Consider the following 24,426-nt stretch of genomic DNA (forward strand, 5'->3'; position numbering starts at 1 on the left):
GAAGCAGTGCCTAAAAGAAAAGAGGATTGTGGCATGAAAAGCCCAATCTCCTATGGCTGGTATATTCTAAGTTCTCTCAGGGCAGGGAGCATGTTAGTTTTATTCACTGTGTATACTGTGCACACAGTGCCTGGTAGGTACCCAGAAATTGTTTTTGAATGAATAGTATAGTGAACTGTCCTTGTGATTAGCATTCTGTGATTTCTTTGCCTTGTAAGCAGTCTGCAGAAAGGAACACTGGGAGGCAGAACTCTTGATGTTTATGTTTATTTTTCTTATATTTCAGCTGTGGCAGAAGTAAAACTTCGAGATGATCAGTATACACTGGAACACATGCATGCCTTTGGAATGTATAATTACCTACACTGTGATTCATGGTATCAAGACAGTGTCTACTACATTGATAACCTTGGAAGGATTATGAATTTAACAGTGATGCTGGTAAGACATAAATCTATAGTACTAGGATTTTCCAATAAATTTGATCCTTAATTTTCATTTTTAATCTGATGTCCAGAGAATTGAGGTACACATACCTTTAATATGTGCTTCCAGAAGTGGTTTTTTTGTGTGTTTGTTTTTGAATTTTTTTGGCAAGTGTAAGCACAGAGTGATATATATTCTTAAAATACAAATTCATCTTGGCCTATGCAGTTTATAATGCCCTTCTCTCCAACCCTGCCTTTCGCCACTTTGTATACTACACCCGAGCTATACTAGACTCTTGCAGTTCCTGAGACATGCCCTGTATCCTGTTGTCTCCAGCCCTTTCCCATGTGATTAACTCTATCTAGAACATTCTCTCTTCATTGTCAGGCAGCTTCCCAATCTTCACTTAAGTCCCAGCTCACCATTTCATCTAGGAAACTTGCCCTGACATCCTCCCTTTACTCCCCCAGCAATATTCAAACCACTGGTTCTCAGATCTGCATGGACGGTGACCTCCCTCTAGGCCAGGAGTTGGCAAACTTTTTCTACATGGGGCCAGAGAATGACTATTTTAGGGTTTGAGGGCCAGACAGTCTTAATGTCAAAACTGCTCAATTTTGCTATAATAGTGTGAAAACATTCTTATATGTCTATAATCCTAGCACCTAGCAGAAGGCTTGGCTTGGTCAATATGTTTGTTGAATGGATAACAGCTCTTTAAAACTTGTTCTTACTCTTTGGAGTTGGCTTTGCATTCTTGATAGGATCTTCCTTTTATTATTTCTTCTTCAGGTACAGGTTTGTTGAGATAAATTATTTTGCTGAATAAGAAATATTTATTTTTCTTCCACAAACATTAATTGAATGTTGCTGCATGCTTAGTAGCCACATACACAAATAAATTGGTAACATGTAACCGTGGAAGGAGGGATAAGATGCAGAAGGAGTATGGATTAGGAAATAGTTTAGTACTATGCTTGGCTGGGAGCGGGGTGCAGATAAGAGTCACAGTTGAGGGCCAAAAGCCTGGTTTTATCATTTTACTCATTAGTAATCACAATTTGAAATACTTATTCCAACTTAAATCACAAGATTGATTGGAAATCTGGAATGAAAACTTAATGGTTGTGTTTGAAATATTATAGATAAGCAATAGGGACTGGGTTAGTATATTTTTCTTCTCCAATGGGAAAGTTTCCATAGGCAATCAAATGCTATAATTTTATGGAGATAGCTTATTTGACATGGAATCAGAGCAGAGACTAATTTGGCTTTGATTTCTTTTTCTGACTTATTCTAGCTTCTATGGATACCATAGAATAACTTGTTACAGTTCTTTAGTTTAGTTTCTCTTTGCCTATCTGTGGACTCATTAAAGACATATATACACATACACTCCATATGCACGTATATTTAGATAGTGTGTACACACAAGCCAAATGGCCTATGCCATACATGTGCGCTGTACTGCCCATACACGATCATACATGTCCATGCTCTGCATATACAGAGTTTGCATTTTATTATGTCTTTTGAATTTAAGTGCTTTTATGTTTTTTAGATCCTGTTATGTTTTGTTTTTTTTAGGAAGACAAATCTAAATTCTGGTAAGTTCTCTAAGAATATTGACTTAGCCTAACTCGGTCACATAGTCTAATTTGTAGTATTCACCCAATATTTAAAACATTTATTGAGTACCTACTATATGTTACGGATTGTTGTATGCACTAGGAATGCTGCAGCATACAAAATGAAGTCTTTCAGTGTATTAATTTACAGTAGAATATGAACCGCTTCTTTCCCTCTTTTCCCCAGTTTGAACTTGATGTTGAAATAACCTCTTTTGGTACATGTTTGTATATGTTCAAAACAATGTATGCCTTTCCATATATATATAGTGCGTTTAAATTTGTTTAGCTTCCTGATAAAATTAGAAGGGTTTTTTTTAAAGAAAAATTTCATTGATAAGCAATATGGAAACCATAATTTAGAATGCATGACTTCTGGGAAAGTTTCTACAAGTTGCCTTCTTTCCTAGTTCTTAGTTATCATTTTCATCCCTAAACTCTTTTAGCACTTCATAAGTATTCTCTATTTAGCAATTAGATTATAAAGTCCTTGAATTATTTAGTTGAAAAGACATAATATGCACTCTAAAAACAGTTTATTAGATCCTCTGTGGAAAAGACCTACCATGTACCTTTTTTTGCTAAGTGGTAAGTGACACTGTTTGAGTGAGGATTGCTTGCCCCAAATGTTAGTTTTTGTAGGTCGTACCTCTTATGGGCTGGCAGGTATCCCCAGAGAGGAGTCCTCTGGTTTCTTGTCTGAGAGCTATAAGGCCTGATCCTGGCTGTCTGGGATCCAAGCAAAAGAAAAGAGTTTGTGGTCTCATCTTTTAATATGTGGACATTCACTGATTCCCCTGTTTTTTTTTCAGTAGTGTCTTTTACCCCTGTGATTAGCTGGGCCTGATGGCCAGAGGCAGTCTAGTTTAAACTTTCAATGGAGAAATCTCTAGGTCTTGCGAGGGTGGGGGATTTATATTGATTTTGGGAGAATTGGCATTTTTATGATCTTTTTTCACCTCAGAACATGGTATGTCCTTCTATTTATTTAGATCTTCTTTTATGTTCTTTAGTAATTTTATAGTTTCCCCTTGATTTTATGCTAATTTTGTTAAATTTATTCTTAAGTATTTTATAGTTTCTGCCTCTGTTGTCAACAGAATATAATTTTTTCTATTTTCTTTTCTAGGTGTTTATTGATAAAGACTGTTGTATAAACAGCAGCCTTATTGATAATTCAGTGATTTTTACCTACTCTGACTTAGGTTTTCAAAGTATACAATCAGCAAAAGGAAATGATTTTCTTTCTCCTTTTCCAGTGCTTATGAAAATGGAAATAACATTCCTGTGTCATTTCATTTTTATCTTATTGCTCTTCCTAGATAGAACCTCCTGAGACAATGTTGGATAATAATGGGAATTGCAGGTATCCCAGTTTAGCTCTTGATTTTATTTGTAATGGCTTTTAAATTTACTTAAGAAAATACTTACTCTTGGGGAGATTTTTGCCTGAGGAAGATTAGTCCTGAGCTAGCATCTGTTGTCAATCTTCCTCTTTTTTTGCTTGAGGAAGATTAGCCCTGAGCTAACATTGTGCCAGTCTTCCTCTATTTTATATGTGGGATGCCTCCACAGCATGGCTGATGAGTGGTGTAGGTCCATGCCCTGGATCCGAACCTGTGAACCCAGGCCACTGAAGTGGAGTGCACTGAACTTAACCACCAGGCCTCGGGGCTGGCTCCTTACTCTTGGTTTTTGATAAATAGCTTTTATTATTTTAAAGGTGCTTCCTTCAGTTGCTGTTTCTATTTAATGTTTTTTGTTACGCCTACTGAATTTTATTACATGCCTTTTTAGCATCCACCTGTTGTTAATGATTGTGTGCTTTTCATTAATTTATCAATGTAGTAAGTTAAATTAATATAGTTATTAAATTCTTAATTTCCTAATTCTCTAAGTTCCTAGAATAAACCCTTTTTGGTAAGAGTATATTATTCTTATTGATACATTGTTGGATTCTTTTTGCTGACATTTTATTTAGAATATTTGTATTTTTTTCACAAGTTATAGTGGTTTTATTTTGTTTTTGGTGATTATCAGATTTTGATTAAATTTTGCTGGCTTCCTTAAATGAATCAGAGAGTTTTCTTGAACTAGAATTGTTTAAGATTGGAATGATCTATTCTTTATATGTTAAATAAAGATCGTCTTTGGACCTATTGCATATCCTGTTGTCCTTTTCAGTGGTAGTTCTCTAGTCACCTCTCCAGTTTATTTTATGGTAATTGGTTTATCCAAACTCTTCTTCTTGGGTAACTTTGTAGTATTATACTTTTTTATATTATTATACTAGGGGAAAAAATCATCCATTTCCTCGTAATTTTTCAAGTTTGTTGCTGTAAAGTTGCATGTTTTATGCTAAGATTGTTGTCGTTTCTCTCTTTTTCTCTTCTCTATTTTTCCCTGTTTTCCTTAATCAAACTTTAGAAAGGTATTATTATTATTTTATTTTTAAAGAACCATGTTTGGGGTGATTTTAGCTTGTTTCTGCTTAATTAATTCAACTTTTGTCTTTGGTTTTCAAATTGTATTGCACAACAGAATCACTTGGAGTAATTGATCAAAACAAAGCTAATTTCAGATTTCGGTTCACAAAGATTCTATATTCATTATGTCAGGATTAGTCGTGGGCTGCGAATCTGCATTTTATGCAGCCCCTCAGATGACATTTTGCTTGTGGTGCAGTGACCAAGTTTTGAGAAACTCTGCATCTGTGGTACAGAAGAAAACTATGCTTACCTATTGTTATTTTTCTGATCAGCCATAAAGGAAATCGACTTGCTCTTTGAACTTTTGTGTTGGAAGCAAGTGGAGAATGTTGGCCACTGGCTACACATTGGCTTTTTTTTTTTTTTTTTTTGCAGTAAATAGTTGCTTTAATATGATTTTATTGTCTGAATCTTTTTTTTGTTTTTGAGTCAAAGCACACATACACAAATCCAAGAGAGATTCTTTTCCTGTGGCTGGTTCACAAATGACCACCCTTGTTAAATCTGGGCTAAATACTATTGTGGTCAAAGTGGGCGTAAGAAAGGAAATCCACACGTTGCTTGACATTTTGATTTTGTCAGGAGCCAGCAGGTGGCAGTAGTTCAACACACAGGTTTATAGAGGCCTGCTACTTCCATGTCAGTTTAACTTGTGGGTTTATGATCCTTAATTTTAGAGAACTGTCAATCAGGAGGAAGTATACTTAGGAAGTAGAACATGCCTTAGGAAAGTAAAAGAAAAAAGTGTCTAAAATTTGTTTTTTATTATATTGTCTTTATTCGATATTAGGGCTTATTTTAAAGTAATATGTTCTGTTTCTTAATATTTAGGGAATTCTGTCTGTAAAATAAAAAATAATTTATTTTTCCATTTACCTGAAAACCTAGCTTGTTTCTGCTACTAAAGAAGAGTTTCATTTCGTGATGCCTCTTTAAATTGCACTTAAAGATCTGGAGGAGAGTTACTAGGTTCCAACTGAAGCAAGTATTTGTGAGGCTGTGTCTTGGAGTGACGGCTCAGGTGTATGCCAGTATGTTCGTCTCTAGACCTGAATCTCAGCTTATTTTCTACACTTGAGTTTATTAGGAGGGAACCAGTTATTTACCTGGTTAAAGAAATAAATAATAGGAAGGATTAAGTTCTTTGAACTGTGTGTGCTTAATGCATTGTCGAATGCTTTGTGTTACATAGAGACATTACTCAGTCAAATTGCAATTAATTTAAAACACCTTTTCTTAAAGCTTTAGAAAAAAGAATTTTTTTCTTTCAAATAAAGTTAACAGTTAGTAGTGATGAAAGGTTTTCTCCAGAAAAAGACTGCTTCCTTTTAAAAGGGCAAAATTTTAAATGTCAGTGTCTAATAATGCTGGTAAATGGCATCCTTATTTAATTTTACTTGGCCATTTTTTTTTAAATTTGACTAGTGCTTTCTCTAAATGTATATGTGTTAGAACAATGCTTTGTTAGTTCAAAACTTGTCTCCTTGTAACTATAACTGAGGCCCCCAAACTCTTATTTAGAGATGCTTTTCATTAATATACACAGTATATATTAATATTTATTATTTATTTACAGTACCATTATATACAATATGTGGACATTATAATTTTTGTATTACATTTTATTGACTCAGGAATTTAATGAAAAATACTATATAATGTATTAGCCTGAAGAAAAGCTGAACATGGTAGTTGCATTCATAGTGGGTTTTTTTTTTTTGTAGGGAGGGAGGGTATTCTAGAAATTGGAACGAGATATAAGGTATCAGTTGTTTAGAAGGAAATGGTTTCTTCTTCGGGAAGTGTGGAATACAAGAAAGACCATCAACTTTTGGAGTGGGGTCAACCAGGATTTGAATCCTAGCCCTGCCATTTTCTAGCAGTGGAGTTCCAGGCAAATTATTCAGTGTTTTCTAACAGGGCCCTTTATCTTCTCAAAGTGGGAATAATAATTTCAACTTGATTGGGTTTGGTAATAATTAAATGAGATGGCAAAAATCCAAGCACTTATTTAATACGATGCTTGTACATTGTAGTCATTCAGTAACTGTTCCATTCGTCAATGAAATTTTAATTCTTCTGCAATTTAGCTGTTGAAATGTTACCTCAGAATAATTTTTTTTATTAAAGATTTTTATTTTTTTTCCTTTTTCTCCCCAAAGCCCCCCAGTACATAGTTGTATATTCTTCATTGTGGGTCCTTCTGGTTGTGGCATGTGGGACGCTGCCTCAGCATGGTTTGATGAGCAGTGCCATGTCCGCGCCCAGGATTCTAACCAACAAAACACTGGGCTGCCGGCAGCGGAGCACGTGAACTTAACCACTCGGCCACGGGGCCAGCCCCCCTCAGAATAATTTTCAACAGCTTTGAATATACAGTGGTTTCTTGATATCCGTGGGGGCTTGGTTCCAGGACGCCCCTTGAATACCAAAATCTGTGGATGCTCAAATCCTTTATATAAAATGGTGTTGTGTTTGCTATAATCTATTTGTATCCTCCTGTATACTTTAGATCATCTCTAGATTACTTATAATACTTAAGACAATGTAAATGCTATATAAGTACTTGTTATACTGTATTGTTTAGGGAATAATGGCAAGGAAAAAAAGTTTGTACGTACATGTTCAGTACAGATGCAACCATTGTAGGCCTTTTAGTCTGCAGTGAGTTGAATCCTAGGATAGGGAGGGCCAACTGTAGTTATGTTAACCGTGTTTTGTCTGGAAGAAGAAAATGATTGGGTAGGACAAGGACATTATAGATGCCAATATCATAAAGCATTATTAAGCTATCATTTAACTGGTTTCTTTTATATTTTATTTAATTAATTTTGGCTTTACATTTATATACTTGAATATCTTAATCATTCTATTGGATATTGTACTCATCTGATTAGACTTCTAGCAATCTCAGTCATGTGTAACCTTGTATTTAAAAGAAAATGGCTTAAAACAACCTTAATAATTATGTATGAAGTGGAGGATAGTGGTTTAACAAGTTTAGTCCTGCATTCTTCCTAATAATGGTTTACTAGATGAGATTCAGCAAAGGGCTCGTAGTGGATGAGACCCCTGGAAACCTTTGCTATGAAACAACAGTTTTGAGGAACAGGTTCTATTTTATTTTATCCTATTAATATTTTTTAAGTTATGTATATCACACATAAATTGCTCAATGTAAAAAAAAAAAAAGTCAAGCAACGTATTTGAAGCAGAAATGGAAAGTTTCCCCTTACCCTCGATCTCCCCTACCACCTGTCGCACTCCAGTCTTATTTGCTTTTCTGTCGGTAAACACCATGAACAGACCAGCATGTGTATGTCTACAGCTTACGCTGTGCTTTCATATCACAGCGTTTGGTTGTTTCAATATATATGGATTCATATTGTACATATTCTGCATCTTTCTTTTTTTCGGTTATTTTTCTTGGAGATCTTTTTATGTCAGTATTATAAATCCACTTCAGTATTTTTAACAGTTATTAGGTTATTCCAAAGGATGGAAATTCCACAGTTAACCATTCTCTCCGGTGGTGCCAGGTACACATCTATAATTGAACAAGTTGGATTTATTACATTTTGCAGCAGAGGAGAATGCATACCATGGGGAACCACAGAGTGTTTCAGTAAGAGGATATTAGAAAGGACTTATAGGATTGAGCTTGTATAAGGTGATTTGGGGGAGTATTTAAGAAAGTGGGGCTTTGCTCTGGATTGGAAACTGGATAATTCTCTGATGGGTGTCTTAATAAGTCTTATCCACAAGGAGGGAAGATTAGACCGCGGCTCAAGCTGTAATTAGTAAAGAAGCTACAGTCACTCATATTGGCCTGAGTTAAGGTCCTGCTTGTGGCTTTGACAGTGTTCATGTTTCATCTGTGTTCAGATATCATTATGGAATGATGCTCTTTTTGTCATGTTTCATCATGGTCATACAGGTCACACAGTGGCCTTATTGATATTTATATTCTGTGAAATTGTTCATCAGGAGAACGTAGCTGTTAGTGCCAGCCCTGCTCCTAGCAAAACCAAGGCCTCACTAATGCTACCAGGCCAGCTCCAGGATGTCAGGGGCTGCTTTTTTCTTACTATTGATAAACAACTAGATTGTTGCCTAGTTTTTTATTGGCACAATTTTTCATTTTCATTATTAAAATGAGCATTTGTATTTCATGGATCTTTATATGTGCAAGTATTCTTTTAAATTCCTAGAGCTGGAGTTGTATCAAAGGGTATATAAAACATCATAAAATTTGATTTATAATCCTTTCCAAATAGCCTATACTTATTTTTACTCCCACCAACAAGGCACTTTTGTCAAGAATAGGCGTTTCTAAACTAAGATTTTTTTTTCTGGCTTATTTTATTTTTTGCTGAGAAAGATTTGCTCTGAGCTAACATCTGTTTTCAGTCTTCCTCCTTTTTTGCTTGAGGAAGATTAGCCCTGGGCCAACATCTGTGCTAGTCTTCCTCTATTTTTCATGTGGGACGCCACTGCAGCATGGCTGATGAGTGGTGTAGGTCCATGCCTAGGATCCGAACTCACGAACCCAGACCAGCAAAGTGGAGTACTTAACCACTACACCAAGGGCCACCCCTCTGGCTTATTTTTTTAAACACAGTTTTCTTGTTCATATTCTTTTCCATTTAAATATTTTGGATAATCATGTATTTCTTGTTGAGTTTTTAAGGGCTCTTTATGTGTTATAGATAGTAGTTCTGTGTTACATTTTTGGCAAGTATTTTTCTCCCTGTCTCATACATGTTCTTATTTTGCATAGGAAGGCTTTCTCCACTCTGAAATTGTTAAAACATTATTAATCTTTTAACAAAGTCATTTTGCTTTTTCTTTAAAACATTTAGATTATTAATCTATCTAGAATATGGAATATTTTTGTTTGTAGTGTGAGGAAAATCCAAAAGATCTCTAGTGTCCCAGTGCTATTTATTAACTACTTCATTTGTTTCTCACTGATTGGAAATACCACATCATGTTCTAAATGCCTACATAGATGTCAGCTTGCAGTAAAATTTCTCTTAATTGACCTCCATTTAACTGACTGACGGGATTAACTGACGTTCTCTTTTCCCTCTGATAACATGCTGACTGAAGATGCAGTAAGCTTAATGTTTATTGCCAGTAGGCTGCATGATACTATGCTGATACAATTCTGTTTCTGCTAATTGAGTTTTGCATCACTAAAACTCAGATTTGGTCATTCTAAAAACTTTATGCCAGCTGTGCTTGTCATTGTATTTTCATTATTTAATTCAATATTATGTAAATCAGTAAAATATGAGTACAAAAAGAAGAAAAAGTGCCCTTTCAAACAAAAGTGAATTGGATGCTTTAGAAAGAGACATTGAGTCACTAAAATCTGTGGCTATTAAGGACATTATATATAGTTTACTTAAATTTTATCAATGTATGCATAGATCTAAACAATTCTAGGAATGGAGAATGAAATACCTGAATGAAGGATTATTTTTGGCCTGTCGGAAAATCTTTTAACTTTAACAACAACAACAACAACAACAAATTACTGGATTGAATACATTTTGGTGTATGAGAAGTTTATTCCCTGAATTGTAGGCCTTTCAGTATATTTTCTTGTAAAGCATTTTAATGATGCAGTCCATCTTACAGCTTTTATAAGGATATAGATACAATAAAAATATGCTCACAAAAACCTAAGTTTTTAATAGTCTAAATGTAGTTTTTTCATACCACAGGGTGATGTCTGTGTAAGTGTTTAGAACATGATGTGGTATTTCCAATTAGTTAGAAACACTGATCATTAAGTCTGAGCTTAAGAGACGAATGAAGACTAAATTACTTCATTGGATTAGTTATCTATTGCTGTCTAGCAGTTTACTTCAAAACTTTGTGTCTTGAGGGACCAGGCCAGTGTGTAGTGATTAAGTTCACAGGCTCCACTTCAGTGGCCCAGGGTTCACCACTTCAGATCCTGGGCACAGACCTAGCACTGCTCATCAAGCCACGCTGAGATAGAAGATTGATGTCCCAGATAGAAGAACTAGAAGGACATACAACTAGGATATACAACTGTGTACTGAGACTTTGGGGAGAAAAAACAAAAAGAAAAAAAGAGAAAGATTGGCAATGAATGTTAGCTCAGGGCCAATCTTCCTTACCAAAAAGCATACTGAAAAAAACCCTAACAATTTAGTGTCTTGAAACAATAAACATTTGTTATCTCACACAGTTTCTGTGGATTAGAAATCAGAGCGGCTTAGCTGGGAGTTCTGTCTCAGGATTTCTTGTGAGGTTGTAGTCAAGATGTCACCAGGACTACCGTGATCTGAAGGCTTGGCTAGGGCCAAAGGATACACTCCCGAAATGATTCACTCGCAGGGTGCTGGTTATTGTCAGGAGCCCTCAGTTCCTCCCTCAATGGGGCTGCCATGTTCAGTCTGAGGGAGAGCAAGATGGAAGATGTAAACTCTTTTATGATCTAGTTTGAGAAGTCACATATCGTCACTTCTGCCTATATTATTAGTTAGAAGTGAGTCAGTGGTACAGCTCTTACTCAAAGGGAAGGAATTTAGGTACTTTGTTTTGAAGAAGAGAGTAACCACTACGCTGCAGATACTTATACATGTGTGTATGGATCAGTGAGAGGGAGGGTTTCATTTATGTTTGGCTTCTTTTTAGGACACTGCCTTAGGAAAACCACGAGAGGTGTTTCGACTTCCTACAGATTTGACAGCATACGACAATCGCCTTTGTGCATCTATCCATTTCACATCTTCTACCTGGGTTACCTTGTCAGATGGAACTGGAAGATTATACCTCATTGGTACAGGTGAACGTGGAAATAGTGCTTCTGAAAAATGGGAGGTGAGCTTTTTTTTTAGACTTATGCAAAGTCTGGAAAATATATATAAATTAGACCTGAATGATTTTGAAATAGCACTTTTTAGGTATAGTTTACTTGTGACCTCTTGGTTTTTAGAATATATAATGTTTTGGATATCTTTTTAATTAAACTATAAAATCTATACGTTTTACAAAACAGGTATGTTAACCATTCCTGTTTTGATTTAAGGTCAGGGTAGTTGTCAAGAATTGAATTCATTTTTCAGCAAATGTTTATTGAGTGCTTTATATGTGAAAAGCAGTACACCAAGCATTGACATTGCCTTCTTCTTGAAGAAGAGTTGGCCGGAAAATCACATTGGGATGTCTTTTCTCCTCTACTCATGTTGTATTTGTTGGTATGTTTATGGGCCTAGCACACTTCTCCTGCACTGCTCTGCTAGCTGTCTGCTGTGTTTAGCTTGGTCAAATAGCGAGTTTATCAGAGTATTCCCTACTTAGAAAAATAGCCTCGAACATAAATATAGTAATGTGCCAATCTCTTAAGATGCCATTTTTACTTCAGTTTTCTTAAAACCATGTAATCCCTTAAATCTGAGGGGCAGGTTAGGATTTTAAGTAGTAATAAATAGGAAATTAATTTCTCTAGAGTTACAGTTTTTGAAAGTAGAAAAAGATGACACTGAGTTACACTAATAAGTATATTGTGATATTGCTACTGTCTAAATCTCAGCAAGTAGGTGGCCTTTAATTCTGGATAGATAAAGAGTTATGAACTTAATATATTTATATCTTATAAAATATTTTTATTGGACTAATAGATACCTACACAGACCAGGCTTTAGTTATTTGAGAAAAATCAAGAAGGCCTTAGAACCAAATGGTTTTACCTTTCTTACTGACTTATATTAAATGGAATACTACCAAATTGTAGTGTGTTCAAAGAACTAAAAAAAACCTCAACAAATGACCAGTAGCCTGTCTACAGGGGGCCTTTGCAGTCACAGTTTCAAATACTCATTGGACATTGTGACATTTTCTGCTGTGGCCTCCAGTAATAACTTTTTATTCTTTTTTTTTACTGAGGCAAGGTGGTGTATAGCACAGCTACCTGAACCAGCTGGAAGGAGTTTAGAGAATGATGGGCAGGAGAGAGACGAATGAGAATTTATCTATTATCAAGCTGTGGGAATTCTGTTGGTTTTAAGCAGGAAGAGACACACTGATCCAGCTCACTTCAGCTTAAAAATATTACCACATATTCTGCGAGGAGGAAATTCATATGGATTTATAATTTATTTTGTTTCTGCTGTGTATATCCCCTTAGCACATATTAGGACTTCAATAAGATTTTTTAAATCAGAAATGTAGATCTATTTCATGTCCTCTTCAGTGTACACTGCCGTACTGAAATAAGCACCCCCTGAGATGTTTTCAGTTAATAATAGTTTTGACTGGGGATTGGGGAGGTGGGGAGTGGGAAAGAGATGGGACTTGAGCATTAACTGAGCCGGGAGGGATACTGTGGAATACTGGTCACTTTAAGAGAAACAACTTAGGAGAATTTTAGGACTTTAGAGGAATTGATGTAATAGAGAGGAATCTAAAGGTGGGAGTAGTGGTGGCGTGGTAGGGCATAAGGGGGCCAAGCAAGAATGGTGATGAGTGACATGTAGAAGAGAAATAAAAGGAGACAGGAAAACTGACTACTTTCCAGATGTTTTGCTTCTAATTTGATGGGGATGCTATATATCAATAATATCACAGTTGAGTTGTTGGGCTTGTTCAGAAGATGGAAAATTCAGGCTAACCATTTATAAAAGTCCAGACATCCACTCCTCTGGTCTCATTCCAGTCCCTTTGAGTCACATGAGAGAGAGAGAAGAGGAGGAAACAATAAACTAGCTACTTGCAACCTGGCAAAACTTACCATTTTTCCTTCCTCCCTTTTGTCTCCCCCATCCCCCAGACAAAAGCAAAACTCAACCAACCAACTAAAAATCTGACTTTTTATCATCCCTGTTTTGAATATTTGAAAGTTTTTTTAATCTGCTTATGGAAAACTTCACACGGGTTTCCAAGGGTCTGCTGTTTGAATAATTTTGGTGGAGGTGCTCAAACACGTAGGGACGTTGATGATGTTAAAGCACACTGTTCTTTCCAGCAGGAGCAGATTGTGATGGGATTCCAGATACAGGTTTAAAAAAACAAAGGACCTTACTTTTATTTTTCAGTTGGGGGTTTTTCAACCATTTATTTTTCCTTTTGTTCAAAACTCTTGTTTAGAAATCAGTCTTAAAATGTCGCTACAGTATTTACTGTTATATAATAGTATTTTAGATTATGTGTTTGTGGTATAAAAAAGAATTTGATAAGATTTTGTGTCTTTGGATGCTGCTTAGATTTGCTTTTAAAAAGCAGCTTCAGTGTTATGTGTGTGTGTGTGTGTATGTTTTGTGTGTGTGTGTGAGAGGAAGATTGGCCCTGAGCTAACGTCTGTTGCCGATCTTCCTCTTTTTGCTTGAGGAAGATTGTCACTGAGCTAGCATCTGTGCCAGTCTTCCTCTATTTTGTCTGTGAGATGCTGCCACAGTGTGGCTTGATGAGCAGTGCCAGGTCCATGCCCAAGATCTGAACCCACGAACCGCAGGCCGCCAAAACGGAGTACGCGAACTTAACCAATACACCAACAGGCCAGCCCCAACTTCAGTGTTATATTTCAAATAGAGTTTGTTGAGTTATATCTTTTGAATGTAAATGGCCTCTTGTGTTTTTGAGAAATAAGAAAGTTTTAGTGATGTGTTCTCCAATTCCTTTGACTCTCACCTTTGTAAACTCCCAGAAAAACCAAACAAAAACAATAGGAAAAACATACACACATACGCACACATGCACACACCCAAGGTATCCAGCAACTGAGAGGAAGAAAGCAGAAATCAATCATATATGAGACAGAGGAAGAGATGAAGGAATGAACATTGGCCTGCTCATGTCCTCTGTGTAGAGCACTGTTTTCACTTGATTCTTTTCTAGGAGATTAATTTTAGTTCTCTTTCTCCTTTAGATACTATTTGGATACCTTTTTGTTTTCTTTGTTTTTAAGCCGAATATTGACCACTTTTCTCTGTTAAATAGATACTTTTTAAAAAGTTCTCTCTGGGTCCCGCCTGGTGGCTCAGCGGTTAAGTTCACCTGTTCCGCTTCAGCAGCCTGGGGTTCGCCGGTTCAGATCCCAGGTGTGGACCTACACACCACTTGTCATGCCATGCTGAGGCAGGCGTCCTACATATAAAGTAGAGGAAGATGGGCACAGATGTTAGCTCAGGGCCAGTCTTCCTCAGCAAAAAGAGGGAGATTGGTGGAGGATGTTAGCTCAGGACTAATCTTCCTCAAAAAAAACCCAGTTCTTTCTTCAAGGAATGTTATTTGAACTTGCAACCTTTATTTAAAGGCTTTTTTCATTTTTGTATACCTTGTAATAAATAGTATCCAAATTAATTGTTGAGTTATCAGAATTCTGTGTATTCCCTTTGTGCTATCTGTGTTCGTGTAATATATACATTTTTGTGTATGTGTAATTTTTTTTTTGTAGATTATGTTTAATGAAGAAGTTGGGAATCCTTTTATCATAATTCACAGTATCTCATTGCTGAAAGCTGAAGAACATTCAATAGCTACCCTGCTTCTTCGAATAGAGAAAGAGGAATTGGATATGAAAGGAAGTGGTTTCTATGTTTCTTTGGAGTGGGTCACTCTCATTAAGAAAAATAAAGGTAAAATATAACAAAATTATGAATCTGTGGTGATTGCCATCGTTTAGTAGATTTTGAATTGCAAAGCTGTTCCCGTAAATGCTGTTTGCTTTGTCTTGGGATTGTGTTATGATTCTACTGCCTGCCACCCAGTGAAATGAATATCTATAGATAGTTTCTCTTCAGGTATGGGTTACAGAAAAAATAATAATATGTTTCCATAATCAATTATGGGTTTTTGTATAAAGGGAGACTTTATTGCATAATTTTTGAAGAATTTGTATGTTTTCAATATATACAAGAATATATCCATATATTCGTGTGTGTGTGTGTGTGTGTGTATATACACACACATATGAGAACTTATATATATAATACTAAATGTAAATTAATTATAAATTACAGTGTAATTGAAGTATAGATACCTAGATGGAAGTGAATACCCTTATTTCCTTGAGTTATAACTGTGATTTCTTTTAAATCTACTTGAACTTTATCATTTGTTTCTACTCTCAGGAAAACTTAGTTTTTCTCACCCAGAGTGCTTCCATGTGTAGGAAAGTCCTGACACTTGGTTTGTTTGAAACTGTCTGTCAGACTTCTAACTTGGACATTAAAAATTACTTTTTCATTTATTAATTAGGATTCCTTAATGGTGTGGACTTGCTCTTTCCCAGTGCTTAATTCTTACTGACTCAGCAAGTGGTTTTTTTCTGTAGTTGAGAACTAAGGGAACTTGTTCCCATGATGCCTCTGTTCTTTTTCTCATTTTTTATTGAAGTACTCATTTAACTTATCAGTCTGAAATTACACTGCTACAAAAAGATTTCTTTACCACAGCTGCTAGTTTACAATCTGATAAGACCTATTAGCATTTGTTTCCTAAGAGGGCTTCCCCTTTATTTTAAAATGAACATATATATATGTATATGTGTGTGTTTATGTACCTGTATATATATGCATGTGTGTATATATATTGTGTGTATGTGTGTGTGTATATATATGTATATATATCAAGGTAGTTTATAAATAAGGTGAATATATTTCCTAGAGTTGTTCTTTGACGTATTTAATGTAATTTGTTTGTTCTTCTTCCCAGTGTTGTGGTTTCATTTCTGGAGGAATACAGCAACTTAAAACTTTAGATTAAGTGTTGGAAAACATTTTCTGTAAAGGTCTAGATGGTAATCCTATGATCTATGTCACAGCTGCCCATCTATACCATTGTGTTGCAAAACAGCCATAGACAATACACAAATTAATAAGTATAGCTTTATTCCAGTAATTAGTTATGGACATTGACATTTGAATTTTATTTGATATTTACATGTATTTAAATATTATTATGTTGATTTTTTTAACCATTTAAAAATATAAAATTTGTTCTTACCTTACAGGCCATGCAAAAATATTCGTAAATACAGCCTCGCCTCACAGGCTGTAGTTTGTCAATCCCTGCTTTAAATACTAGAAACTTCAATTTTTTTATTAAGGTACATAATGCAACAACTTACAGGAGAAATCATCATGCACGTTCCTTCTTCTCTTCTCCAAGACACTTGGTTCTGTGACAGATTTAGCTCGGTCCACAGTAACTCTCATCAGATTGCCTCAGAACACAGGGACGCTCTGCTCTAGCTCCATCACCTCCATTCCCTTCATCTTTGTTTCCTTACCTCTGCTGGACAGATATATTTAGGCTCACCTTTCCTTTTCTCTCCTAAAGTTGTAATGATAGGAACGTTAATTCCCTCTATGGTTCATTGTATCTTTCATTTTTTCTTCTTAACGTCTCATTTCTTTTTTTCTCTCTATTACTAATATAATCGTTACCTTTTTTCTCTCTCTGTTTTTTTTGTGAGGAAGATTGGCTGTGAGCTAACATCTGTTGCCAATCTCCCTTTTTTTGCTTGAGGAAGATTGTCGCTGAGCTAATATCTGTGCCAGTCTTCCTCTATTTTTCATGTGGGATGCCACCATAGCATGGCTTGACGAGCAGTGCTAGGTCTGTGCCTGGTATCCGAACCAGTGAACCCTGGGCCACCAAAGCAGAGTGCACAAACTTAACCACTGTGCCACTGGGCCAACCCCTTTTCCTTCTCTTTTTTAATGAACATAGCAAAGCACTGTTTTTCTAAACTATGTTGAGTGGAACATTTGATAAATTATGTTTTGTGGTCAAGTAAGTTTGAAAAGGTGGGCATATATCATTTCCATTACATATTAAGCATGTTAAAACTTCTGAAATTTTTGAGTAAAAAAGAAAATTTAATCCAGCATTTCCTAATTTATTTACCCATGAAATTCACTTAAAACCCACCTGTTATGTTCTGTCACATATATGCTGGGAAAAGCCACCCTATAAAATGTATAGTGTCTAAGTTTCGGTCTCTAGAGGCAGGTCAGACTCTTTGCCTTGCATGTACCTGTGGAGGAAGTATGGGAGTTTTTAGTTCATTCATGAAATTATAAGTCTATTCTTAAATATGTATGAATTGTGTCAATGTAGGTGAAGATTTAGAGAAAAAACAATGACATGTTTTAGAAGAAACTGTATTATCTATAACTTATATGACACTGAGTTATGATTTTGACTACTCAGTGTGAAGCTTACAAGTACAATCCACTTTAATAGAGTAACAGCATGAGTAAAGGTATGTACTCAACTGAAATGTTTGAGTACTATTTAAAGCAAAAAATAACCTATTTTGATGGAATAATTCAGTTAATTTACCAGAAACTTTCAGGATACGGTTGTTTCTTGACAGCAATTTTATATCTTAAATATAAGTATCATTATTTGTTTGCTTACAGTAAGTTTGTAGATCGATCTCTGAATGTGTAAAAATCATTTCTACCATAAACATATTTAATTTTAAGAAAACCCCCTTATGAGTAGCTAGAATGGGCAGAAAAATAGTCCATACCACACTTTTCCCTTGTCCTTGATTTGTGGCTCTTTTCAGAAGATGCCTATCATATATCTGCTGGGAAAATAGACAGGCTATAGTCAAGGAAAAGGTAGATCCCTCAGAAGTTGGTATTTCAGGTAACTCAGTCACTTTCAAAGTCTGGAACACTGCTGTCCAGTGGAGATTTCTGCAAGGTGGACATGTTTTATATGTGTGCTATTCAGTACAATAGCAGCTAGCCATCATGGCTATTCAGCATTTGAAATGTGGCTAGTGCGACTGAGGAATTGAATTTGAAATTTTATTTACTTTTAATTGAATAGCCACTGTGACCTGTAGCTACCACAGCGGAAAGCACCATCTAGAGCAAATTTCATGAGACCTAGTGTTTTAAAATACTAGGGATTTATTTGCAGAAAATTAGATTGTAAATTTTTTTATCCTTACAAAAACTCTTGATATTGTGCCTTTTAATAGTACATTTAAAATATTTAACTTTAATTAAAATCAATATACAAGTATTTTCAGAGTATTTTTATAATATAGTGGTGTTTTGATGATATTTGTTCTAAAATACTCTATTTTCTTACAGATAGTAAAAAATATGAAATTATTAAGCGTGATATTCTCCGTGGAAAGTCAGCTCCACATTATGCCGCTATTGAGCCCGATGGGAATGGTCTAATGATTGTCTCCTACAAGTCCTTTGCATTTGTTCAGGCTGGGCAAGATCTTGAAGAAAATAAGGATGAAAACATGTCAGAGAAAATCAAAGGTAATTTTATTTTTAATCCTCATATAGCTCGTGTGTGTTTATGTACATACATTTTTATGTCTGGTTTCTCTTCCCGGTTAGGTTATGGGTTCTACCAGAGCAAGATAGGGGCTTAATTTTTCTTTATTCTCCTTTATATTTCCTAGAATAGTCTTTTGTAAAATGTATTACCTAAATAGTGTGAACTTGTTTAATTAAATAATTTTGTAATTATCAGAAATGTTTTTAAAAAATCTGTATATTAGCTTACCTGATTAGATGTTTAATAAATACTTATTGAATGAATAAGTAATATCTATTTGTTGTTGGCATTTGAGAAGCTAGCATATTACTATTAAGATATTAATCTTTTAAAATAAACTAAATTCTGTTCATTATAGGTATATACTAATGTACGTGTTCTTATCTTTCATACTAAACTAAAAGAAAGTTCCTTGAAGGCAGAATCACTGACTAGTTTTCCCAGTGTCGAATGAGTGAAGGAAGATAATGTTTTAGAATGAAAAGAGTAACGAGGTCTTGCAGAAGAAATTTATATTTATATACAAAGAATACATACTCTTTTAAAGTTGTTCAAGAGACCATCCCTCTGTAATCATTACTGCTCATATTTCTGATGTTTATAGCCAAAGAATAGTGTATTTTACTTAAGAGAGATTTTCACAATATTTAACAATTATACATACTACTGTTTGAATATATCTTTTCGTTACTTAAATGACATAATTATATAAAATAAAAATGTTTCACTATTTTTATGTATTAATAGCTTCCTAAACAATGAATTATTTGAAAAGTATTTGAAAATACTGATGTAATAAATACTTGAAAAATATTTTCCCAGGTTTATCAATATATATCTCTCTCTATGTATATATGTATATATAAGAGTTGTGCTTGGCGACCTTTTGTTTAGCCTTTTAACAACTTGGTTCCCTCATACGTGATGTATTTTTTGTTAGATTATCTCTAAGATTCTTTTCCAAATAAATTCTACTATTCTGTCTTAATTATAATGTCAAACTATCCTAGAGCTTAGCCAGAACAGCTATTCATATCTCTAGACCACCTGTCTTTTAGAACTCTTTTGGTGAGCAGTTGTGAAGGAATGAAAGAACGCCTTAATCTTTGGAACTGTTCCTCCTAGTAGCTAGAATCATGTAGTTCCAAGACAGATTGCAGCCTAGGTGGGACACAGCATGCATTTAAATCACTAACTACCAAGACCAGGTATTGTTTTTCTTGTTGACATCATAAGATTTTGAATTCCTCCTGAATTCATTATTATGTCTGTTCTTCCCTTTTAATGTAAACCTTAAATCCTCTTCATTTTTCTGTTTTCCTTCTAATAAACAGCCCTTCCTTAATTTCTTGTACCCACTTTCTATTGGGAAATTTATTCTATATTTATTTTGTCATAGGATTTTCATAATGATAAAGGAAAAATGTAATTTTTAAAAATTATGGATAGTTAATTATAGCTTGCTTTCTTTTAAACATTCTTCTGAGTATATATACTGGTTTCTTTTTTGGTAAACCTCAAGAAGACTGATATTTTCTGTTGCACATTTGGTATTATCATAATTAGATAAATAGAAGTACTTTCTTTGAAAGACCTAAAACATGATCTCTAAAGACATAGAAAGGCACTCAGAGAAACTGACAATTGAAAAAATTATTTAGGTGTTTGTTAGCTTTTAGTGGAGAGAGGATTAAAAAATTCTGGCTTTCCCTTTAGTCTACTCCCATTGCCTTTAATTTATATGAAAAGCACGTGTGATTTTTGCACACTCCTCCCATTCTCATATCTGGCAGAAGTTATCCATTGAGTGATTATTATGTATAAACCTCCTTGATCACTTTTGTGGTAGACAGAAAGATGAATAAAATAAATTACTTGCCTTAAGGAGCTTATAGTTATCCATCTTTTAAGCTGTAATTCAAACTTTTTCAGTGAGTTTGTATTAAAAGTACTTCTAAAGGCAAAAAAAAGGATCTGAGAGGCTACTTAGAGGAATATGATACAAGTTAGAAATTACCCCAAAGTAACAATTCTATCCTGAAAATTCATCCATATTTTATATTTATTTCTATAATATCATGTTTGTTAAAGTAAATTTTTTTAACATCAAGTAAAAGTGAGCCCTTCAAGAAGATGCACTATATTTATGCTGTATCTTTGGGCATATCTAGTACCCTTCCCCCAGCCCTGGTAGTCTAGTGGTTAAGATTCCATGCTCTCATCACCGTGGCCCAGGTTTGTTTCCCAGTCAGAGAACCACACCACCTGTCTATCTGTTGTCATACCATGGCAGCTGTGATGCTGAAATCTATGTCACCAGCATTTCAAATACCAGCAGGGTCACCCATGGTGAGGAGGTTTCAGCAGAGCCTCCAGGCTAAGACAGACTGGGAAGTAGGACCTAGACACCTACTTCTGAAAAAAAAGTTGGCCATGAAAACCCTATGAATAGCAGTGGAGCATTGTCTGATATAGTGCTAGAAGGTGAGAGGATGGTGCAAAAAGACCAGACAGGGTTCCGCTCCGCTGTACACAGGGTGACTAGGAGTCGAAATTGACTCGATGGCACTAAAAACAAAGTATCCCCAAAGTTCTTACAGAAAACGGCACAAAAATAAAAGAAAACAACCCACATTTAGTGAGAGTTTATAATATATTTAAGAGCAGGATTGATAATAAATGCTTTATATGTATTAACTTATTTAAATGTCAACAGTCCTGTGAGGTATGTAATACTGTGTTATCTTACTTTATAGATTGGGAAAATGAGGTTCGGAGATAAAGTTACATACTAAAATTAGTAAATGGTTGAGCCAGGATTCAGACCCCAGGACTAGTTAACTCTGGCACACTAGTTCCTAACCACTGTTACATTCCTTAGTGAGTGGATAGATTAAGGGTTATGGATGTCGTTAAGCAAATATTTATTCTTTTTGCATTATAAACCCTATTTTCTTATTTTCACGATTATAGTATGATGGGTCTAAAGGTATTTCTTTAATAGCTGGCTTTTTAGGAGACAGGCCGAGGAGATACAGGAGGAGGTGAAGGGAGGATTCTTTTATTAGTAATTTAGATAAAATATGCTGATCTCTTGAATTTCCTGTGATATTACTTTCATGCAATAAAGATGTGGGTAGAATAATCAATACCTTGTAAGGAAAATATCTCTTTTATTTTTGTGTGGATGTATATCCCACCAAATGATAGTGGTCTCCTGTATCATGAGAGTTATGTTGTTAGGGCAAGTCAAGGCAATGGTGAAAGTTTCAGACAGTGGTTTGGTATTCTTTTGAACTAGGAATCCACTGTGTGTGTGTGTGTGTGTGTGTGTGTGTGTGTGTGTATAAGGGGAACAAGGAGGAGGAGGAAGAGAGGGGACCTGGAGGCAAGGAGAAAAGGAATGGGGATAAAGGATTGCTATCATTAGTATTTTATGAGTGCTTTTCTCCTGGAGTATTAGGTAAGCCTGGAAGAGGAAAAGGTCGAGTGCGATTGCTGTAGCTCTTTGAGTGAAAATCCCCAAAGAGATCTCTCTGTGTTTGTTTATAATTACTTTTTTGTGAGATCACTAGAAAATATGCTAAGATTCTTTTAGATATGTGTCCTTTTGTATGTTCTAGTCTCTAATTTTGTGTGTTCTCTTCTCTAACTTTTTATTATATGTTGCATTCTTTTCCTAATAGAACCTCTCTATTACTGGCAGCAGACTGAAGAGGATTTGACGGTAACAATACAGCTTCCAGAAGACAGTACTAAGGAGGACATTCAAGTACAGTTTTTGCCTCATCACATCAGCATTGTGCTGAAGGGTCAGAGGTTTCTGGAAGGAAATCTTTATTCATCTGTTGATCAAGAAAGCAGTACATGGATAATTAAAGAGAATAATAGGTATTTTTATAGTTTTATTTATATTTAAAATTTTATTTTTTATTATTTTACTTTTTTCTTTTCTTTTTATCCTTTCCATAGGGGTTACATCAAAGGTGAATACTATAATAGGTCTGTCTGTATTGCTGATTATTTTTCTTAAGATAGATTAAAAATGGAATTACTGTGTCAAAGAGCATAATTGTAGTTAAGATTAAAGATACTAGTATAGTTATTGCTTGCATTATATGGTAGTGTTTTCATTACCAACTCCAGATACATTAATAATAACAATACCGATAATAATAATTAATAGATGAAATAGTTATTTAATTTGTACTTTTTAAGTTTTTTAATAGAAATAATTTACTTTCTATTAACTTTAACTTGTCGACTAGGTAATTCATTCCCATTATTTAAATGTTAAGATATATAAAAGGGTATACAGTGAGAAGTCCCCCTCCAACCCAGACCCTCCAGTCACCCATCCCTTCACTCCCCACAACCTGTTACTGGTTTCCTTTCAGAGGTATTTTGTGCATATTCAAGCAGCGTATTTTTTTTTAACAAAAAAGTTTTCAACACATACTATACACACTTATACAGCTTGCTTTTGTTGACTTTCAACAATAAATCTTAGAGAGTTTACCATAAAGAATACATCATGTTTTTTTTTATCCTTCTTTATGACTTCACAGTATTTTACTCTATCAACTACACAATCCCTTAAAAAATTGGTCCTCTATTGTTGGATGTTTAGATTGTTTCCAATCTTTTGCTATAGTGATAACTTTGTGTGTGTGTGTATATATATATATATATATGTATGTATATTATTTCACATGTGCAAGAATATATATGGAGGATAAATACCTACAAGTGGAATCGTTACTATTTCTTTGAAAATTGTAGAGAATAAATATTTTTCTTATATAAATTATTTACATTTCCTTTGTGAATTGTGTGTTCAGGACACAAAAAAACATAAAAGAAATACTTGATAAATTTGACTTCATCAAAACAAAATTCTGTACATCAAAATTGAAAATTTGTCCTCTTTTAAAGACATCATTAAGAAAACAAAGAGGCAAGCCACAGACTGGCAAAAAATATTCCCAGTACTTATATCAAACAAAGGACTTGCGTTCTCAATGTATAAGGAAACCCTACTACAAATTCATAATTAAAAGGCAACCTAATTTTAAAAGTCGTCAAATGGTTTGAGTAGACACGTTACAATAGAAGATCTATGAATGGCTGGTAAGCATATGAAAAAATAATCATCGTTAGTCATTAGGGAAATGTAAATTAAAGACAGTTGCGACACCCATACATGGCTAAAACTAGAAAGATTGGCAGTATCAAATGTTGGTGGGGATGTGGAGCACCAGCAACTTGTTCATTGCTGGTAGGAGTGAAAAATGATACGGTCACTTTGGCAAACTGTTCAGCAGTTTATCACGTTAAACATATACCTACTTTGTAACCCAGAAATTCTGTTCTAGATATTTACCCAAGAGAAATGAAAACACGTGTTAATAAATAAAACAAAGCCCCCTCCCCAAATTTGTAAAAGTGTATTCATAGCAACTTTATTCATAAAAGCTAAAAACTAGAAACAATTCAAATGTTCATGGAAAGGTGAATGGATAAACACGTGTGTGTTCATAGAATGGGTTACTGCTCTACAATAAAAAACAATGAACTAC

At 34.8% G+C, this 24,426-nt stretch overlaps 1 protein-coding gene across 1 annotated transcript in view; it reads left to right on the forward strand.

Annotated features, from left to right (window-relative positions):
• Positions 1-24,426, forward strand: part of NUDCD1 (NudC domain containing 1) — a 76,598-nt gene that overhangs the window by 11,663 nt on the left and 40,509 nt on the right. The window contains exons 2-6 of the mRNA XM_046642156.1: positions 287-441; positions 11,222-11,407; positions 14,979-15,159; positions 18,643-18,825; positions 22,534-22,738. Coding sequence (XP_046498112.1) covers positions 287-441; positions 11,222-11,407; positions 14,979-15,159; positions 18,643-18,825; positions 22,534-22,738 — 910 coding nt within the window. The remainder of the gene's footprint in view (positions 1-286; positions 442-11,221; positions 11,408-14,978; positions 15,160-18,642; positions 18,826-22,533; positions 22,739-24,426) is intronic.

This window comes from Equus quagga, chromosome 16 (assembly GCF_021613505.1).
Source record: "Equus quagga isolate Etosha38 chromosome 16, UCLA_HA_Equagga_1.0, whole genome shotgun sequence".
NCBI classification, from domain to species: domain Eukaryota; kingdom Metazoa; phylum Chordata; class Mammalia; order Perissodactyla; family Equidae; genus Equus; species Equus quagga.